The sequence below is a fragment of the Oncorhynchus keta genome, chromosome 17 (assembly GCF_023373465.1).
Source record: "Oncorhynchus keta strain PuntledgeMale-10-30-2019 chromosome 17, Oket_V2, whole genome shotgun sequence".
NCBI lineage: Eukaryota > Metazoa > Chordata > Actinopteri > Salmoniformes > Salmonidae > Oncorhynchus > Oncorhynchus keta.
This window is the reverse complement of record NC_068437.1, coordinates 58217711-58235809: the sequence shown is the minus strand read 5'-3', so window position 1 is coordinate 58235809 and position 18099 is coordinate 58217711. Positions and strand designations below refer to the sequence as shown.

Below are 18099 nucleotides of genomic sequence, written 5' to 3'. Positions count from 1 at the left end.
AGTAGTTTAGTTTTGGAGTGAGTCTAATTTTTAATTTTGGAGTCATTTATTTGTGAAAAGGAATCAAACAAAGCCATTGTACTAGCTGTGAGTTACTAGAGACGTCCATCTCCTACACTAAATCTGGACCTCAAAGACCATTTCCATTGTGATTTTCATTCTTCCCCTCTAATCAAGGTCTGTGTTTAGTCCTGGGATATCAGGTCAGTGCAATGAATGAGCAGGTAGAACAGAAGACCAGCAGTACTCTGAATCTCCAGGCTGGCATTTGAATACCCTTGTACTACACCGTGAAATAATATCGTTGTCAGCTAAAGATTTTCCCTGATTTTTTATTTTATTTTAACATTTGTGAACACTGACTGGACAATAAAGTAATCTTCTTCTTCTTGTCCTAGATGTTACACAACAAGCATGTGATGGTGCGTGTGGGAGGAGGCTGGGAGACTTTTGAGAGCTACCTGCTGAAACACGACCCATGTCGGATGCTCCAGATCTCCAGAGTGGAGGGGAAGACCTTTCCCATGTCCCCCAAGTCCCCCAACACCAAGGACCTCACCCCAGACAGCTACTTGGTGGTGGCCGCACACTACCGCAGCAAGAAGTAAAGATGGCCGTACACTACCGCAGCAAGAAGTCAACTGACGCTTCAACCAAGGGGATCAGTTTGAGCAATGCGAGGATGGTGGTGGTGGCCTACTACCACAACAAGAAGTAAAAATGGCCGCCTACTACCGCAACAAGAAGTAAAGATGGCCGCCTACTACCGCAACAAGAAGTAAAAATGGCCGCCTGCTACCGCAACAAGAAGTAAAGATGGCCGCCTACTACCGCAACAAGAAGTAAAGATGGCCACCTACTACCGCAACAAGAAGTAAAGATGGCCCCCTACTACCGCAACAAGAAGTAAAGATGGCCGCCTACTACCGCAACAAGAAGTAAAGATGGCCACCTACTACCACAACAAGAAGTAAAGATGGCCCCCTACTACCGCAACAAGAAGTAAAGATGGCCACCTACTACCGCAACAAGAAGTAAAGATGGCCACCTACTACAGCAACAAGAAGTAAAGATGGCCACCTACTACCGCAACAAGAAGTAAAGATGGCCACCTACTACCGCAACAAGAAGTAAAGATGGCCACCTACTACCGCAACAAGAAGTAAAGATGGCCACCTACTACCGCAACAAGAAGTAAAGATGGCCACCTACTACCGCAACAAGAAGTAAAGATGGCCACCTACTACCGCAACAAGAAGTAAAGATGGCCACCTACTACAGCAACAAGAAGTAAAGATGGCCACCTACTACCGCAACAAGAAGTAAAGATGGCCACCTACTACCACAACAAAAAGTAAAAATGGCCGCCTACTACCGGAACAAGAAGTAAAAATGGCCGCCTACTACCGCCACAAGAAGTAAAGATGGCCGCCTACTACCGCAACAAGAAGTAAAAATGGCCGCCTACTACCGCAACAAGAAGTAAAGATGGCCACCTACTACCGCAACAAAAAGTAAAAATGGCCGCCTACTACCGCAACAAGAAGTAAAAATGACCGCCTACTACCGCAACAAGAAGTAAAGACATTCATGAGGACCTGAGGAAATGACCTCTGCCTTTCCGGACTAGCAAAACTGATTGAAATGACAGTGACACAGAGCAAAGCCAGCTGACACAGTGTCATTCCAACCAGATTCCAACCAGTTGCATGTACAGCATGTCTTCTAGTTGATGTAAGCCACAGCCGGCCCACCTGAGCTACAGAACAGACAGTGGCCAGCAGGTATATATCTCCTGTCCTAGCAGTCACGGCGAACTAGCGTCAACGTGACAGTTTGATTTGGATTTACAGCCTTTGAGAATTATCTATGCAATCATTTCGACAATCATTTTTAGCCGGGGATTGAGGCTGGTATATTTGGTACTAAAAGCATGTTTTATAATGTTACCTTGTGTGTATTTTGTTTGACTTTTGTCATTCATTCATTTAATAGTGTGAAAATATAGTATGACTTCTGTAATAATGGATATATTCTGAATAATGATTGGATACTGGTCAAGCTAAATCTGGACATGTTCCACCAATCATGTTCCTCCTACGGTTCCACCAATCATGTTCCTCCAATCATGGGCTTTCTCCTTTCCTTGTTTTCTAAATATGCAGCTACACCACACAAGGGAAGATAATCATGGCTAAAACAATATGTTTTTTAGATGTAATCCCACCTTCAGTCACAGTACGGGCTTACCGGTTACGGGCTTACCGGTTACGGGCTTACCGGTCACCACGCCCAGGGACCTGTCTCTGGCTTGAGCATTGTTGCTTTAAAGACCAAAGGGTTCCACCATTCATTCTAATGGAAGTCAACATTTAAAATATGTTTGAAATAGTGCTACTTTACTATGTTAAAAGTCCTGACTAATATGAATAGCTATAAGTAGGATGTGTTTATTATGATTATGTATCTCTGTAATGTCTATTAATTTCTCCAATGTGCTATTATGAGTGATTTCTCTTTTTTTTCATGAGCTAGTTTGTCTCTCCTGTTTTTGAAGTTAAAAGCTTTTGATAATTTGTGAAGGAACGCTACTAAATTAACATCATTATTGTGAGAAGATGATTTCTGAGGATTAAAGAGACAATCAAATGTAGAATATTTACTTGAATTCTTGTGAATGGCAAGAGGACTGATCCAGATAACATGTATTGTATGATGGTCGGTCTGTCTACGATAACTTAGATTTGTGTTCATTCAATCTCATCCCCTGGCAAATTGCTAGAGAGCTGGCTGGTGGACAAGACTAGTGTTGATTGCTACTTTACTGACACCTACTGGTATGTTACAGTACTGTCAATGGCCATCCACAACTACAACGTGATGACTGGCACTGGCCTGTTCCAAGTTGCGAAACCAGACTAACAGATTTTTTTATTCAACCAACCGTCAGAGCAACCTCCAAATCAAGTCTAATCCTCTTTTATTCACATTTACAATGTAACCTGTTTTACAACAGCATAGAAATCGGAGTCGTTATCCTTCATCAATGTTATTCAGTCACAGAACACATAGTCTATTTTACACACTAGCCTATAGTGCTGTGCACTACTTTTGAACAGGACCCCATAGGGTTGTGTTCTAAAGTGTACATGACAGGGAATAAATAGGCTGTTTTTTGGGGGTAGAGCCTGTAGCACCGACAGATCACTGCTGGGTTACATTACTGATTAGAACTATGAACCAACCAGGAACTACTAGAATTCAATAACATCACTTTATTCACACAAACTACTAGAATACATAAACAATCACCAAGACAACACATCCATTTTATAATACAATGTATTGAATTTATTTAAAAAGAGGACGGAACATTAGAACAGTGCATTAGATTACAATCATTCAAACAGAATAGGGCCCGGTTTCCCAAAAGCATGTTAAGGATAAATTAATCGTTAGAACCTTCGTAGGAGCATCGTACAATATCCCTGGCGGTTTCACAAAGCCATTGTTATTAACGTTGCACCGGAAAACGCTCGTAATCTAATAACCTACCTCAGAACAGCTAAATGCGACGTTACATGTTTTTTTTTTATTCACAGATCTCCGATAAATATGAACCTAGAATCACATGGGTTTTTCCGTCTGCCACCTACCGATGACATCTGAACAAAGTTGACTACAAATACAAAAGTTTCCAATGTCTTTGCAATTTATACAAACAAGCCCAAATAGGCCCATTTTAATACTATTGAAATACATTTAATGTTCAATCAATTGAATTATATTTTGTTACTTGAATGCTACTGTCTGTAATTTGTCTCAATATATTTAATGATAGGTAGCCTAACGTGCGCAATGTGTCAAATCTGTGATTCAGTGCATTTTACTGAGTATGCACAAGTATTACAATAAACCGCCTCTATTTGCAGCCGTATGTGGTAATCTCTAAGAGTTCATCCATCATCGGTATTGGGAAATAATTATGTTAAAGTAAGATTTGAATGTAGAGCGATTATCATAGAGCAGCGCTCTCTTTTCTTTCGATCCGTAGACACCTCGTGAACGTTCTCTCTGCGTGGTGCTTTGGGAAACGCATTTTACATGTTACGCCGTTGTAGGAAAGATGCATCATTAAAACACTCAGTTCCATTGCTTATCCGGAAACCGGGCCAAGAACAGAACATTAAACTATACCGAACAAACATACACTGCTCAAAAAAATAAAGGGAACACTTAAACAACACAATGTAACTCCAAGTCAATCACACTTCTGTGAAATCAAACTGTCCACTTAGGAAGCAACACTGATTGACAATAAATTTCACATGCTGTTGTGCAAATGGAATAGAAAACAGGTGGAAATTATAGGCAATTAGCAAGACACCCCAAATAAAGGAGTGGTGACCACAGACCACTTCTCAGTTCCTATGCTTCCTGGCTGATGTTTTGGTCACTTTTGAATGCTGGCGGTGCTTTCACTCTAGTGGTAGCATGAGACGGAGTCTACAACCCACACAAGTGGCTCAGGTAGTGCAGCTCATCCAGGATGACACATCAATGCGAGCTGTGGCAAGAAGGTTTGCTGTGTCTGTCAGCGTAGTGTCCAGAGCATGGAGGCGCTACCAGGAGACAGGCCAGTACATCAGGAGACGTGGAGGAGGCCGTAGGAAGGCAACAACCCAGCAGCAGGACCGCTACCTCTGCCTTTGTGCAAGGAGGAGCAGGAGGAGCACTGCCAGAGCCCTGCAAAATGACCTCCAGCAGGCCACAAATGTGCATGTGTCTGCTCAAACGGTCAGAAACAGACTCCATGAGGGTGGTATGAGGGCCCGACGTCCACAGGTGGGGGTTGTGCTTACAGCCCAACACCATGCAGGACGTTTGGCATTTTCCAGAGAACACAAAGATTGGCAAATTCGCCACTGGCGCCCTGTGCTCTTCACAGATGAAAGCAGGTTCACACTGACCACGTGACAGACGTGACAGAGTCTGGAGACGCAGTGGAGAACGTTCTGCTGCCTGCAACATCCTCCAGCACGACCGGTGTTATGTTCTGTTAATTACTGATGTCCCCTTTAAGGATGGAGCACCCTTGGTCATGCACAGTGTTGTTCTATGTTAGTCTGGTACTAACTCGTTTGAGTAAATGTGAAGCTCCAGTTCAATTGCTTGTATTCAGAGTCTTTCTTATTACATAAATAAGTACTAAGTGTTAAGACACTACAATGGCGACGAGGATGATTACCTGCAGTGTGCATCACGAATACAGATGGAGTTCGTAGGAAGAGAGGAAGATTTTGACCCTGTAGCACAACAGCTAGCAAGCAGTGAAGACGAGGGGAGAGCTGACGAGAACGAGGCGGCAGATCAGAGACCTGTGGAGCCGGAGGTAAAGAGAACGGCATCGGGAAAATAGATGTGTTTGATGACACGCAAGAAAACTGGGCAACTTACATTGAACGACTAGAACAGTACTTCATTGCAAACGACATTGCTGATAACAAAATAGTACCAGCGTTGTTGAGTTTAATTGGCCCAAAAACATAGTTTGCTAAGAGATCTGACTGCCCCTCAAACTGTCTGAACATTTTTGCCAGTTTGAGGGGGAGGGTGTTAGAACCTAAATGACATTGCATTAAAACCTAAATGACACATTAAGGAATAGATTTGTTCGTGGACTGAAACATGAACACATTCAAAAACGTTTGCTCACAGAATCAGAGCTCACGTTTGCAAAGGCAGTTGAAATTGCTGTGGCTATGGAAATCGCGACTAAAGATGCATTTGAGTTGCAAAGTAAAAGAAGTACTGACCGGTCACAAATTTCCCTGCACAAGTTTTCATGCAGCCGACAGCGCCCCCGTGTGGCCAAAAAAATGCAACAGGTGTGACAGAGATGGTCACAGAGCAGAGGACTGCCGTTTCAAAGACAAAATTTGTCACAAATGCAGTAGAAGGGGGCACATTCAAAGAGCATGCAGAGCAAAATTCAGTCTGTCACGTAGAGTAGGCCAGAAGGCTAAACTGGATAACCTAACCTCTATCAAAATAAAAAGATGGCGGAACCGCAAAAGTTAATAATAATAATAATAATAATTCTTCTGTGCAAAGGTGTTTATTTACAAGTGAATTCCGGAACAAAAAACAACAGTACTGCCATCAACGTCTACCTTATGGGACAGCTTAAAAACAATGCTGCCCCATCCACAGCTCAATCCAAAATGTCCTCCCCATGACTGAAAGAGAGGCTCCTTTTTTAGGGCTAGCCCCTCCCCTCAGAACAATTAACCCTGGTTAATTAATCAATTAACAATACAAACCTACATTTTCCATGAACTAAACATACTAAAGGATATACATTGCAACACGGTTTTAAACAATATCACAACATAACATTTACAACATTACATCACTACTGACAATATCTTTCAATATGCCCATATGCATTACTGAGCCATTTGGGACAGGCACTATAAAGCCAACCCATTTCCCTTAGCTCGGGTCCTTTTCCAGCATACCCGGAAGCTACAGAGATGGAGAGAGAGGAACAGAACAAACAAACAATGCGCTCATCCACAACATTGATAAGTATAATAATTATTGTATCTCTCAAATATGAACACTGACAAGTGTGAAATGCATGCACCAAGACAGAAGTTAATTAGTGTGTCGACCCACATTGTTAACTTATCTTATAATGGCGCAGGGAGGAGTGATGAATATGTGTGTGCGTTAAAGAACCAAATGCTGCCCGCGGCCAGTGACGGACTTCTACGTCACACAGTCACAACAGGAAAACTGTGAAAATTAATTAAAAGGTCTGTGAAAGCACTAGCAGAGAACAGTGGCAGTGATTCAGATGAACGATTTAATTGGTACAATGGAGTTAAACACAGTGACTTCTCCCAGCAGTAGCATAATATGGGTGACACCAGATATCGAAGGCAAACCCCTCAAAATGGAGCTGGACACAGGATCTGCAGTGTCTATAATTTCCACAACCGTCTACAATGAGCACTTTAAGGCTATCAAGCTGAAGAACACCAATGTGTTACTGAAGACATACTCAGGAGAGAGATTGAGCCCAATGGGGGCGTTGCAGGTCAGAGTGCGTTATGGGGGGCAAACACAGCAGTTACAGCTGTATGTGGTGCCTGGAACTGGCCCCCCATTATTTGGCAGGGAATGGCTTTCAAAAATAAAGCTGAACTGGTGTGACTTGAAAATGCTCCACACGTTCCAGTCCAAAGGGAAAGGTACAGACCAAACACTGGAACACTTGTGGAAGAAATACAACACAGTTTTCAGTGATCAGATGGGAACAGTAAAAGGCTTCACAGCAAAACGTGTACTAAGAGATGACGCAACCCCCAAATTCTGCAAAGCCAGATCTGTTCCATACTCCCTGAGACCAAAGGTGGAAGCGGAAATCGATCGCTTGCAGGATACAGGGATCCTGACGAAAGTGGACAGAAGCGAATGGGCCACACCCATTGTTCCTATTGTGAAGAAAGACGGGTCTGTTAGAATGTGTGGGGACTTCAAGGTAACTGTGAATTCAATGTTGCATGTGGACCAATACCCCCTACCACGTCTGGATAACATCTTTGCTACACTAGCTGGAGGGAAACACTTCAGTAAAATCGATCTGAAACAGGCTTACCTGCAGCTACCGGTTGAAGAGAGTTCCAAACAGTACCTGACAATAAACACACATAAAGGTCTATACAGGTATAACCGCCCGGTTTTTGGCATTGCATCAGCCCCAGCCATTTGGCAACGAACTATTGACCAGATTTTGCAAGGAATCCCAGGAACCCAGTGTATCCTGGATGACATGATCATAGCAGGACCCACCGACAAAGAGCACCTGGCTAACCTGGAAGAGGTCCTGAAAAGACTGAAAGAGTATGGTCTACAGGCAAACTTACAGAAGTGTGAGTTCTTCAAAGACAAGATGTGGACATGAAATTGACTGCGATGGACAAAACACAGGACAAAATCGAGGTACAGGCACCACGAACACAAAATATCACAGAAGTGAGATCTTTCACAGGATTGATCAATTACTACAGAAGATTCTGCCCAAACCTTTCAGCAGTACTCCAGCCTCTAAATCAGCTCCTGGAAAAGAATAGGACATGGCGGTGGACAAAGCAGTGTGAAAATGCATTTCTGGAGGCAAAACGGCTCATAACATCTGAACAGGTCCTGATGCATTTACAACCCTGAAATGCCAGTGAAGTTGGCTTGTGATGCGTCCCCTTATGGATTAGGGGCAGTCCTTTCACACACACTGAAAGATGGGTCAGAGAGGCCAGTTGCATTTGCGTCACAAACATTGAATGATGCAGAGAAAAACTACTCACAAATCGACAAAGAAGCACTGGCACTAGTGTGGGGCGTCAAGAAATTCCACGCATACCTATATGGCAAGCGTTTCACACTGGTTACAGATCACCAGCCGTTGCTTTCATTTTCAGTCCAAAGAAAGGCATTCCGGCAATGACAGCAGCCAGGTTACAGGTATGAGTCATTGACATTGTTTAAGCCGTCATCCCTCCACACAAATGCAGATGGATTATCCAGACTGTCGTGTACAAGAGAAAGACAAAGGAGGGTGGATGCAGTGGACATGTTCCATACCGCTCAGCTTGAGGCACTACCGGTCACAAGCACAGTTATCAAACAGGAGACAAGGAAAGATGTGACCTTGTCAAAAGTGTACACCTACACCATGTCAGGATGGCCAGCTACTGGCAGAAAGGAGCTGACTCCGTATTTCCAGCGGAGAAACGAAATTACAAGGTACCAGAATGTTTGATGTGGGGAATGAGAGTCATGATACCCCAGAAATGCCAACATCTAGTCTTGCAGCAACTACATGAAGGTCCTGTTGGAATTGTCAAAATGAAGTAACTCACAGAGAGCCACTTCTGGATCAACAGATAGAAAACATGGTGAAGAACTGTAGAGGATGTTTGGAAACCCTTCACATGCCTGCTCCTGTCCCAGTCCACCCATGGGAATGGCCCACAGAGCCATGGCAGAGAATTCATGTGGACTACGCTGGTCCCTTTTGAAAAGCACATGTTTCTGGTTATAGTTGATGCCCATTCCAAATGGCCAGAGGTGTTTTGCACTGACTCCTCCACCTCAGCTCAGACGATAGAGTGTCTCAGAACAACGTTTGCACGCTTCGGTTTGCCACTGCAGCTGGTAAGTGACAACGTGCAAGCTTTTGTAAGTAACGAGTTTACAAGATTCATGTCAGTAAATGGAATCAAACACTCAACCTCAGCTCCGTACCACCCTGCCACCAATGGGCTGGCAGAACGCTTTGTGCAAACCCTAAAGCAAGGACTCTGTGCAGCAAAACAAGACGAAGGGACTTTGCAAACAAAACTGGCCAAGTTCCTGGCCTCCTACCTAAACACACCACATGCCACGACAAATGAAAGCCCAGCCACACTGATGTTCGGGAGGCCTCTCCGCACACAGCTGGACATCATGAAGCCAAACAGGCGTAATGAAGTGCTGAACAAACAAGCCAAGATGCTCTCTGGTGGCCGGGAGTGCCATCTCCAAACAAGACAGGAAGTGATGGTGCGAGACTACAGAAGAGGAGGGAAATGGACAAGAGGGACCGTAAACACACAAACGGAACCCAGAACTTACCAGGTTCAAGTGAGCCCAGACATAATGTGGCGGCGTCACATTAACCAAATGCATTCCACGGAAAACAGCACAACAATCGAGAGAGAACAGGCACAGAGAGATCCTGAGAGTGACACACAGGGAACTGTAGAGGACCGTGGGGCAGTAGAGAGACCCCAGGCTGAAAGAAGGGAACATGTTGATGAAGGTGCTGCTATAGCAGACGCTATAATGGAACAAGCACACACTGAGGATGTTCAGGAGCCTCCAGACAATCTGAGGCGCTACCCAGAACGAAGGCACCGTCCACCAGACAGACTACACTTCTAAACAAACAAACAAAAACTAACTGTTCAAGTTCAAATTAAAAGATGCAAAATAACTACAACAAGTTCTGGGAAATGTTTCAGTTGTGGTTTGGTAAAAGTAACTCTGATTGTATAAGACAAGGAATGTTATGTTCTGTTAATTACTGATGTCCCCTTTAAGGATGGAGCACCCTTGGTCATGCGCAGTGTTGTTCTATGTTATTCTGGTACTAACTCGTTTGAGTAAATGTGAAGCTCCAGTTCAATTGCTTGTATTCAGAGTCTTTGTTATTATATAAATAAGTACTAAGGATTAAGACACTACAACCGGTTTGGCGGTGGGTCAGTCATGGTGTGGGGTGGCCTTTCTTTGGGGGGCCGCACAGCCCTCCATGTGCTCACCAGAGGTAGCCTGACTGCCACTAGGTACCGAGATGAGATCCTCAGATCCCTTATGAGACCATATGCTGGTGCGGTTGGCCCTGGGTTCCTCCTAATGCAAGACAATGCTAGACCTCATGTGGCTGGAGTGTGTCAGCAGTTCCTGCAAGAGGCATTGCCTCCTGGGTGGCGCAGTGGTTAAGGGCGCTGTACTGCAGCTCAGAGACTCTGGGTTCGCGCCCAGGCTCTGTCGTAACCGGCCGCGACTGGGAGGTCCATGGGGCTATGCACAATTGGCCTAGCGTCGCCGGATTAGGGAGGGCTTGTTCGGTAGGAATGTCCTTGTCTCATAGCGCTAACCAAGGTTGCCAGGTGCACGGTATTTCCTCCGGCACATTGGCGCGGCTGGGTTGGATGCGCGCTGTGTTAAGAAGCAGTGCGGCTAGGTTGGGTTGTGTATCGGAGGACCGTCTCTCCTGAGCCTGTACGTTGTAGCGATGAGACAAGATAGTAGCTACTACAACAATTGGACACCACGAAATTGGGGAGTAAAAAGGGGTAAAAAATAAAATAAAAAAGAGAGGAAGGCATTGATGCTATGGACTGGCCCGCCCGTTCCCCAGACCTGAATCCTATTGAGCACATCTGGGACATCATGTCTCGCTCCATCCACCAACGCCACAGACTGTCCAGGAGTTGACTTTGGTCCAGGAGGATGCTTTAGTCCAGGTCTGGGAGGAGATCCCTCAGGAGACCATCCGCCACCTCAACAGGAGCATGCCCAGGCATTGTAGGGAGGTCATATAGGCACGTGGAGGCCCCACACACTACTGAGCCACATTTTGACTTGTTTTAAGGACATTACATTACATTTACATTTACATTTAAGTCATTTAGCAGACGCTCTTATCCAGAGCGACTTACATCAAAGTTGGATCAGCCTGTAGTGTGGTTTTCCACTTTAATTTTGAGTGTGACACTTCCAGACCTACATGGGTTCATAAATTTGATTTCCATTGATAATTTGTGTGATTTTGTTGTCAGCACATTCAACTATGTAAAGAAAAAAGTATTTAATAAGAATATTTCATTCATTCAGATCTAGGATGTGTTATTTTAGTGTTCCCTTTATTCTTTTGGAGCAGTGTATGAAACGCCACACCCAACAACTGTACCGAGTTACAGTTTCCTTTAAGGAAATCAGGTCATTGAAATAAATGCATTAGGCCCTACTCTTTGGACTTTGCGACTGGGCAGGGGAGCAGCCATGGGTGTTGTGGGGGCGCAGCCATCGGTGTGGCATAGGCAGTGGTGGTTCAAGCTGGGTATTGCTTCCTCAGCGCCCACCGCCCCAACAAAAAAGCACCATTCTGAACTAACTGTTATTTTTATTCAGACATTAGGAACAACACAAATAAATAATCATAACACTAAAAACTATATAAAAATCTATATACAAAATAAGACTCCAAATGAAGTAACAAAGACAAATAGAAACACATTTGTGTTGATTTGGCACTCGAGCATCAATATATAACCCATCCCCCAACACTGTCAACCAAGAGTCAAGACTACATTACCCATCCCCCAACACTGTCAACCAAGAGTCAAGACTACATTACCCATCCCCCAACACTGTCAACCAAGAGTCAAGACTACATTACCCATCCCCCAACACTGTCAACCAAGAGTCAAGACTACATTACCCATCCCCCAACACTGTCAACCAAGAGTCAAGACTACATTACCCGTCCCCCAACACTGTCAACCAAGAGTCAAGACTACATTACCCATCCCCAACACTGTCAACCAAGAGTCAAGACTACATTACCCATCCCCCAACACTGTCAACCAAGAGTCAAGACTACATTACCCATCCCCCCAACACTGTCAACCAAGAGTCAAGACAACATTACCCATCCCCCAACACTGTCAACCAAAAGTAAAGACTACATTACCCATCCCCCAACACTGTCAACCAAGAGTCAAGACTACATTACCCATCCCAACACTGTCAACCAAGAGTCAAGACGACATTACCCATCCCCAACACTGTCAACCAAGAGTCAAGACAACATTACCCATCCCTCAACACTGTCAACCAACTTTTTACTTTGGGTACGCACTTCCTCCAAAGGGGGCAGTATTCAGCCCTAAGCTTAAGAGGTTTTAACCCGTATGGCATGACGAGGTACTCATAATGGCCAGAAGTGGTGCTAAATGCTGTCTTCCACTCATCTCCCGCCCGGATACGCACCAGGTTGTAAGCGCTCCTGAGGTACAATTTTGTGAAGAAGCTCGCCCCGTGTAATGACTCGGTCATACTGGCTATGAGCGGTAGCGGGTAACTGTATTTTACCGTGATCTTATTCAAACCTCGAATATCAATACACGGGCGCAAACCTCCATCCTTTTTCTTCACAAAAAATAAACTTGAGGAGACAGGTGAGATGGAAGGCTGAATGTATCCCTGTCCCAGAGATTCGGTGGCACATGTCTCCATAGCCACCGTCTCCTCCTGGCACATGTCTCCATAGCCACCGTCTCCTCCTGGCACATGTCTCCATAGCCACCGTCTCCTCCTGTGACAGAGGATACATGTGACTCCTGGGAAGTGCAGCTTTTCACCAAGAGATCTATCACACAATCCCCCTGTCAATGGGGTGGTAATTGAGTCGCCTTCTTTTTACAGATGGCGAGTGCCAAATCGGCATATTCGGGGAGAATGTGCATGGTGGAAACCTGGTTTGGACTTTCCACCGTAGTGGCACCTAAGGAAACACCTACACACCTCCCTGAACAATGACAGGACCATTCCTTGAGAGCCCTCTGTTGCCACAAAATAATAGGATCATGAGAGGCCGAACAAGGGAAGACCCAACACAACAGGAAACGCAGGAGAGTCAATCAGGAGGAGAAATCACTCACTCCATCCCGCACCAGCTGCCAGAGTTCGGTAGTCCAGTGAGAACTCTTGAGCCCTCCTCACCCCCTGTCTCAGATGGAACAATCGCTCGTAGTCATTCAGAGTCGGGCCTTCCCTTCCCCAGATGGAAGCGGCAGGAGAAGTCCTGTAGTCATCCAGAGTCGAACCTTCCCTTCCCCAGATGGAAGCGGTGGGAGAAGTCCTCGTAGTCATCCAGAGTCGGGCCTTCCCTTCCCCAGGTGGCGTTGGCCCACTCCAGGGCTTTTCCAGTCAGGCAGGAGATGAGGGCGCTCACTCTCTCGCGTCCAGAAGGGGCCAGCTGAACAGCTGCCAGGTAGAGCTCCAGCTGGAGTAGGAACCCCTGGCACCCGGCAGCTGTTCCGTCATATGCTCCCGGGAGCGAGAGCCGAATCCCACTGGGTCCTGACAACGGAGGGGTGGACATCGGTGTAGGTTGAGGTGCGGGCGGAGGTGATGATGTAGTATTTACAGGAAAGCCTCCTCTCTCCCATCTGTCCATTGTTTGCAGCACGCGATCCATGGCTTTCCCTAGACTGTGTAACATGGTCGCGTGCTGCTGGACGTGCTCCTCTACTGGGAGAGAAGGGCTGGCTGCACCTGCTGACTCCATTTGAACGGTCTGTGATTCTGTCAGCGATTGGGTGCAGAGATGTAGCGGAGTCAGTCGCAGGACACAGGTTTTGAGCAACACAACAGAGTTTACTCAAAAAGTCTAGCAAAAATTCCAAATCGGAACATACATTCACACTAGCACATACAACAACCACTTAAGACATCAACAATCACGGACAGAACAGAAATGTATTCCAGAGGGTTAAATAAGGAACATGATATGGGAATTGAAACCAGGTGTGTGTAATACAGACAAAACAAAACGAAACATGGATCGGTGGTGACTAGAAAGCCGGTGACGTCGACCGCCGAACAGCACCCGAACAAGGAGAAGGGCCGACTTCGGCAGAAGTCGTGACAGGTGCATCTATCATGGCCAAGATATCCTGTGGTGTGTCACATGGTTGGATAATTAGTGTCGCGTCTCTGACTATGATTAAATGAGATGACAGGCTATTTTCTCAAATCAATTTCCTAACGTTTAATTGATTATATTATTGAGTTAAACCATGCAACAATTAACTAATTAATAATAACCTGGTGCACCACAGAAGAGTGTTTATAGAGCTGCTGTCTTCTGAATAAAGATATTTTATATTAATAGCAGTCAATCATTAATCGTCACCTTGTTCAGTCTCATTCTGATAGTCGTAAAGTATGCGGTTATCTGCACAAACCCTGGCTAACAAGTTGAATCAGCAGTACACAAATTGGCTTAATTATTTATTTACTAAATACCTAAATAATCACACAGAATTACATAGATATAGACAGAATAGATCATATATCGATTACTAATCATGTCATGAAAAGTCCCTGGTGGTCTAATCCGATATTACGGCTGGTTACACAAAGGAAGGGGGTTAGGTTTGAATGAAAGAGCAGGAAAACTGAGGGACAACAGAATTGGGTCTCTATTGGACCTTGAGAAGCAATGCTACCGTAAATACAGAATCTTATGCATTCTAATAACCACTGGGCTTAAGTGTTTCTTATTTAGGAGGCTAAAATTACATTTAATCTTTTCACAAATAGTTTCATATTTAAACATTTAAATTGGACAAACAATTCTATGTGAATCTGAATGTGTAGACTTGTGTAGACTTTCCAAGATACAGTTTATGTCATCCTATCATCAGATATAATGTCCCAGACAACAACTGATCTGACATCATATTCTTTAAGTACCAACAGACATATTGTTCCATTCCCCAACCTTTTGATGTTACCATACTTTCTCTGTGGTAACAACGGGCTTTCCAATAGTCCATTCTGCAGAGTGGAGAGAGAAGGGGGAAAGGTATTTATGAGGGGGGGTCATAAACCTCACCCAACAGGGCAACGTCATGACAGTCCCCCTTTGTTGGGTTCAATCTTGCAATTATCCTTGTTGCAAACCAACATAAACATTACCATGGGTTGTCCTGGTTGTGGTGTCCCTCTGGTGGTTGACCCAGGTAGGGTTGCTGCGAATGAAGCAGGCCGCTCCTAGTCTGGGCAGCGGATGTCCAGTTGGTGATCGCTGTTGCCGCCCCCCTCTGGTGGCCTACCTTGGTAGGTTTTGGTAGGCTGCAAAGCACCACAGGAATGGGTATGTCCAGGTTGGGGATTGCCGTTCCGGACCTGTCGTCTGGTCATCCAGACCGGAAGATCTGGGCAGTAACTTAGGCAGATGTTGACTTCTTACGGATCATTGGGACGCTACCTTCCCACCTCGACAACATCCAGTGAAATTGCAGTGCACCAAATTCAAATGACAGAAATCGTAATACTAAACATTCATGCATAGGAACAGAGAGGTTTCAAAATAAGAGGCACTTCATGATTGGATTTTCCTCAGGTTTTCACCTGCAATATCAGTTGTGTTATACTCACAATATTTTGACAGTTTTGGAAACGATAGAGTGTTTGCTATCCTAATCTGACAATTATATGCACATTCTAGTTTCTGGGGCTGAGAGATAGGCAGTTTTAAATGGGTACGTTTTTTAGCCAAAAAATACTGCCCCCTACACGCAAAAGGTTAAAAGCTTAACTTATTGTTAATCCAACTGCGTTGTCAGATTTCAAAAAGGCTTTATGGCGAAAGCAAACCATGTGATTATCTGAGGACAGCGTCCCAGACACAAAAGCATTTCAAACATTTTTCAACCAAGCAGACACTTCACGAAAGTTAGAAATAGCGATAAAATAAATCACTTACTTTTGAAGGTCTTCATCTGGTTGCAATCACAAGGGTCCCAGCTACATAACAAATGGTCCTTTTCTTCGATAAAGTCCTTCTTTATATCCCCAAAAAAGTATGTTTCAATGGCACGCTTGACTCAGTAATCCACCGGTTTCCCTCGTTCAAAATGCATACAAAATGAAAGTCAAACAACGTTCCTAATCAATCCTCAGGTACCCTATTATATAAATATATTATACAATTTAAGATCAAATTTAAGACGGAGAATACCGGAGACCATTACCAGAGATAAATAAATAACGAAGTATGCGCACTCACCGGAACGCGCTACAAACACTACAGCCAAAATGGGAGCCACTTAGAAAAACTACAAATTGTAGCTCATTTAAAAATAAAAACAAGCCTTAAACTCTTTCTAAAGACTGTTGACATCTAGTGGAAGCCCTAGGAACTGAACTCTGGGAGGTCTTCCTTTTATATTCCCATTCCCAGCCATTGTTATCAATGGTGAGATGGGGAAAAAAAGAATTCTGGATGGATTATCCTCTGGTTTTTGCCTGCCATATCAGTTATGTTATACTCACCTTTTAACCGTTTTGGAAACTTTCGAGTGTTTTCTATCCAATACTACCAATTATATGCATATCCTAGCTTCTGCGCCTGAGTAACAGGCAGTTTACTTTGGGCACCTCATTCATCCAAACTTCCGAATACTGCCCCCTAGCCCGAAGAAGTTAACAACGCACACACACTCACAAAATATATAATTACATTTCCTCCCAAATAAGTGGCGTCGTGGCACTAACTGATGGTTGTATGGGGAAGTTGTTGTTTATTAGTGTCAAAGAAAATGAAACAAAATTAATGAAAGCATAACAAAACTAAATATAGTTCTCCCATCTTATTCATCTAATTGGACTGTATTGTATATACGTCCTTGGCAAAATGACCCTATCGTGGCATTGTCTAATGTCATATCTAGGGCGTTCCTAATTTGCTGTGTGTTGCTTAGGGCACTATCGTAAGTTGATAACTATAAGTCTACAGCTGTGAGGCACTAGTTTTGGGCAGTCTACAGGGATGACCTATGGACTTCTGGAGAGAAACTGGTTAGTACGTTAGCTGTAGGATCAAAGGCCTCAGGGTAAAAAATGTTTACCCAGGCTGGTGTTTTGCTCAGACCCTTAACCCCTATCGACAACATCCGGTGAAGCTGGAGCGCGCCAAATTCAAATGACAAAATTGTAGTATTAAACATTCATCAAGTGTCTTACATCATTTAAAAGCTTAACTTCCTGTTAACCCAACCGCGTTGTCCGATTTCAAAAAGGCAAAAGCCATGTGATTATCTGAGGACTGCGCCCCACACCAAAATACCTTTCCAAACCAGCACAAGCATCACAAAATCTCAAATAGCGATAAAATAGACCACTTACCTTTGAAGATCTTCCTCTGTTTGCAATCCCAAGGGTCCCAGCTACACAATGATTGGTCGTTTTGTTCGATAAAGTCCTTCTTTATATCCCTAAAATGTCTGCTTGATTCAGTAATCCACCTGTTCAACATGCATACGATTCCAAAAAGTTACCGCTAAAGTTCGTCCAAACAAGTGAAACGAGGTTCCTAATAAATGTTCAGGTGTTCTAATATCTAAATATACAATACAATTTAAGACAGAGAATAGCGTGTTCAATAGAGAAGATAAATAACGAAGAGTGCGCAACATGACTACTTTTCTATTCAATGCTACAAATTATATGCATATCCTAGCTTCTGGGTCTGAGTAACAGGAAGTTTACTTTGGGCACGTCATTCATCCGAACTTCCGAACACTGCCCCCTAGCCCTAAGAGGTTTTTATGTGATCCTAGGATAAATCCTCATTGAATTCAGAATGAGTCTGAAGTAATCAGGTTATTTTCAGGTCAATGTCTGGAGGTCAGTCAGAATAGGTGTTGATGGAGTCTGTAGTGGTTTTACTACAAGTCACTGTGTCTTCCACTA

At 44.1% G+C, this 18099-nt stretch overlaps 1 protein-coding gene and 1 long non-coding RNA gene across 7 annotated transcripts in view; one reads left to right on the top strand and one right to left on the bottom strand.

The window, feature by feature from the left end:
* Positions 1-1271, top strand: part of LOC118378603 (growth arrest-specific protein 2) — a 102151-nt gene extending 100880 nt beyond the window's left edge. For both annotated transcript variants that reach the window (XM_052466776.1, XM_052466775.1), the window contains exon 8: positions 399-1271. In XM_052466776.1, the coding sequence (XP_052322736.1) occupies positions 399-608 (210 nt within the window). In that variant the 3' untranslated portion in view covers positions 609-1271. The remainder of the gene's footprint in view (positions 1-398) is intronic.
* Positions 582-1611, bottom strand: LOC127908496 (uncharacterized). 5 transcript variants are annotated; one of them, XR_008067433.1, is made up of 5 exons: positions 1497-1611; positions 1305-1464; positions 1081-1272; positions 953-1048; positions 582-728 (listed from the first exon to the last, which is right to left on the bottom strand). It is a non-coding gene; the product is annotated as an uncharacterized LOC127908496 (long non-coding RNA). The 5 variants fall into 5 exon arrangements; XR_008067438.1 differs by having other exon boundaries at positions 1113-1272; XR_008067437.1 differs by having other exon boundaries at positions 1337-1464.
* Positions 1612-18099: the final 16488 nt, after the last annotated feature.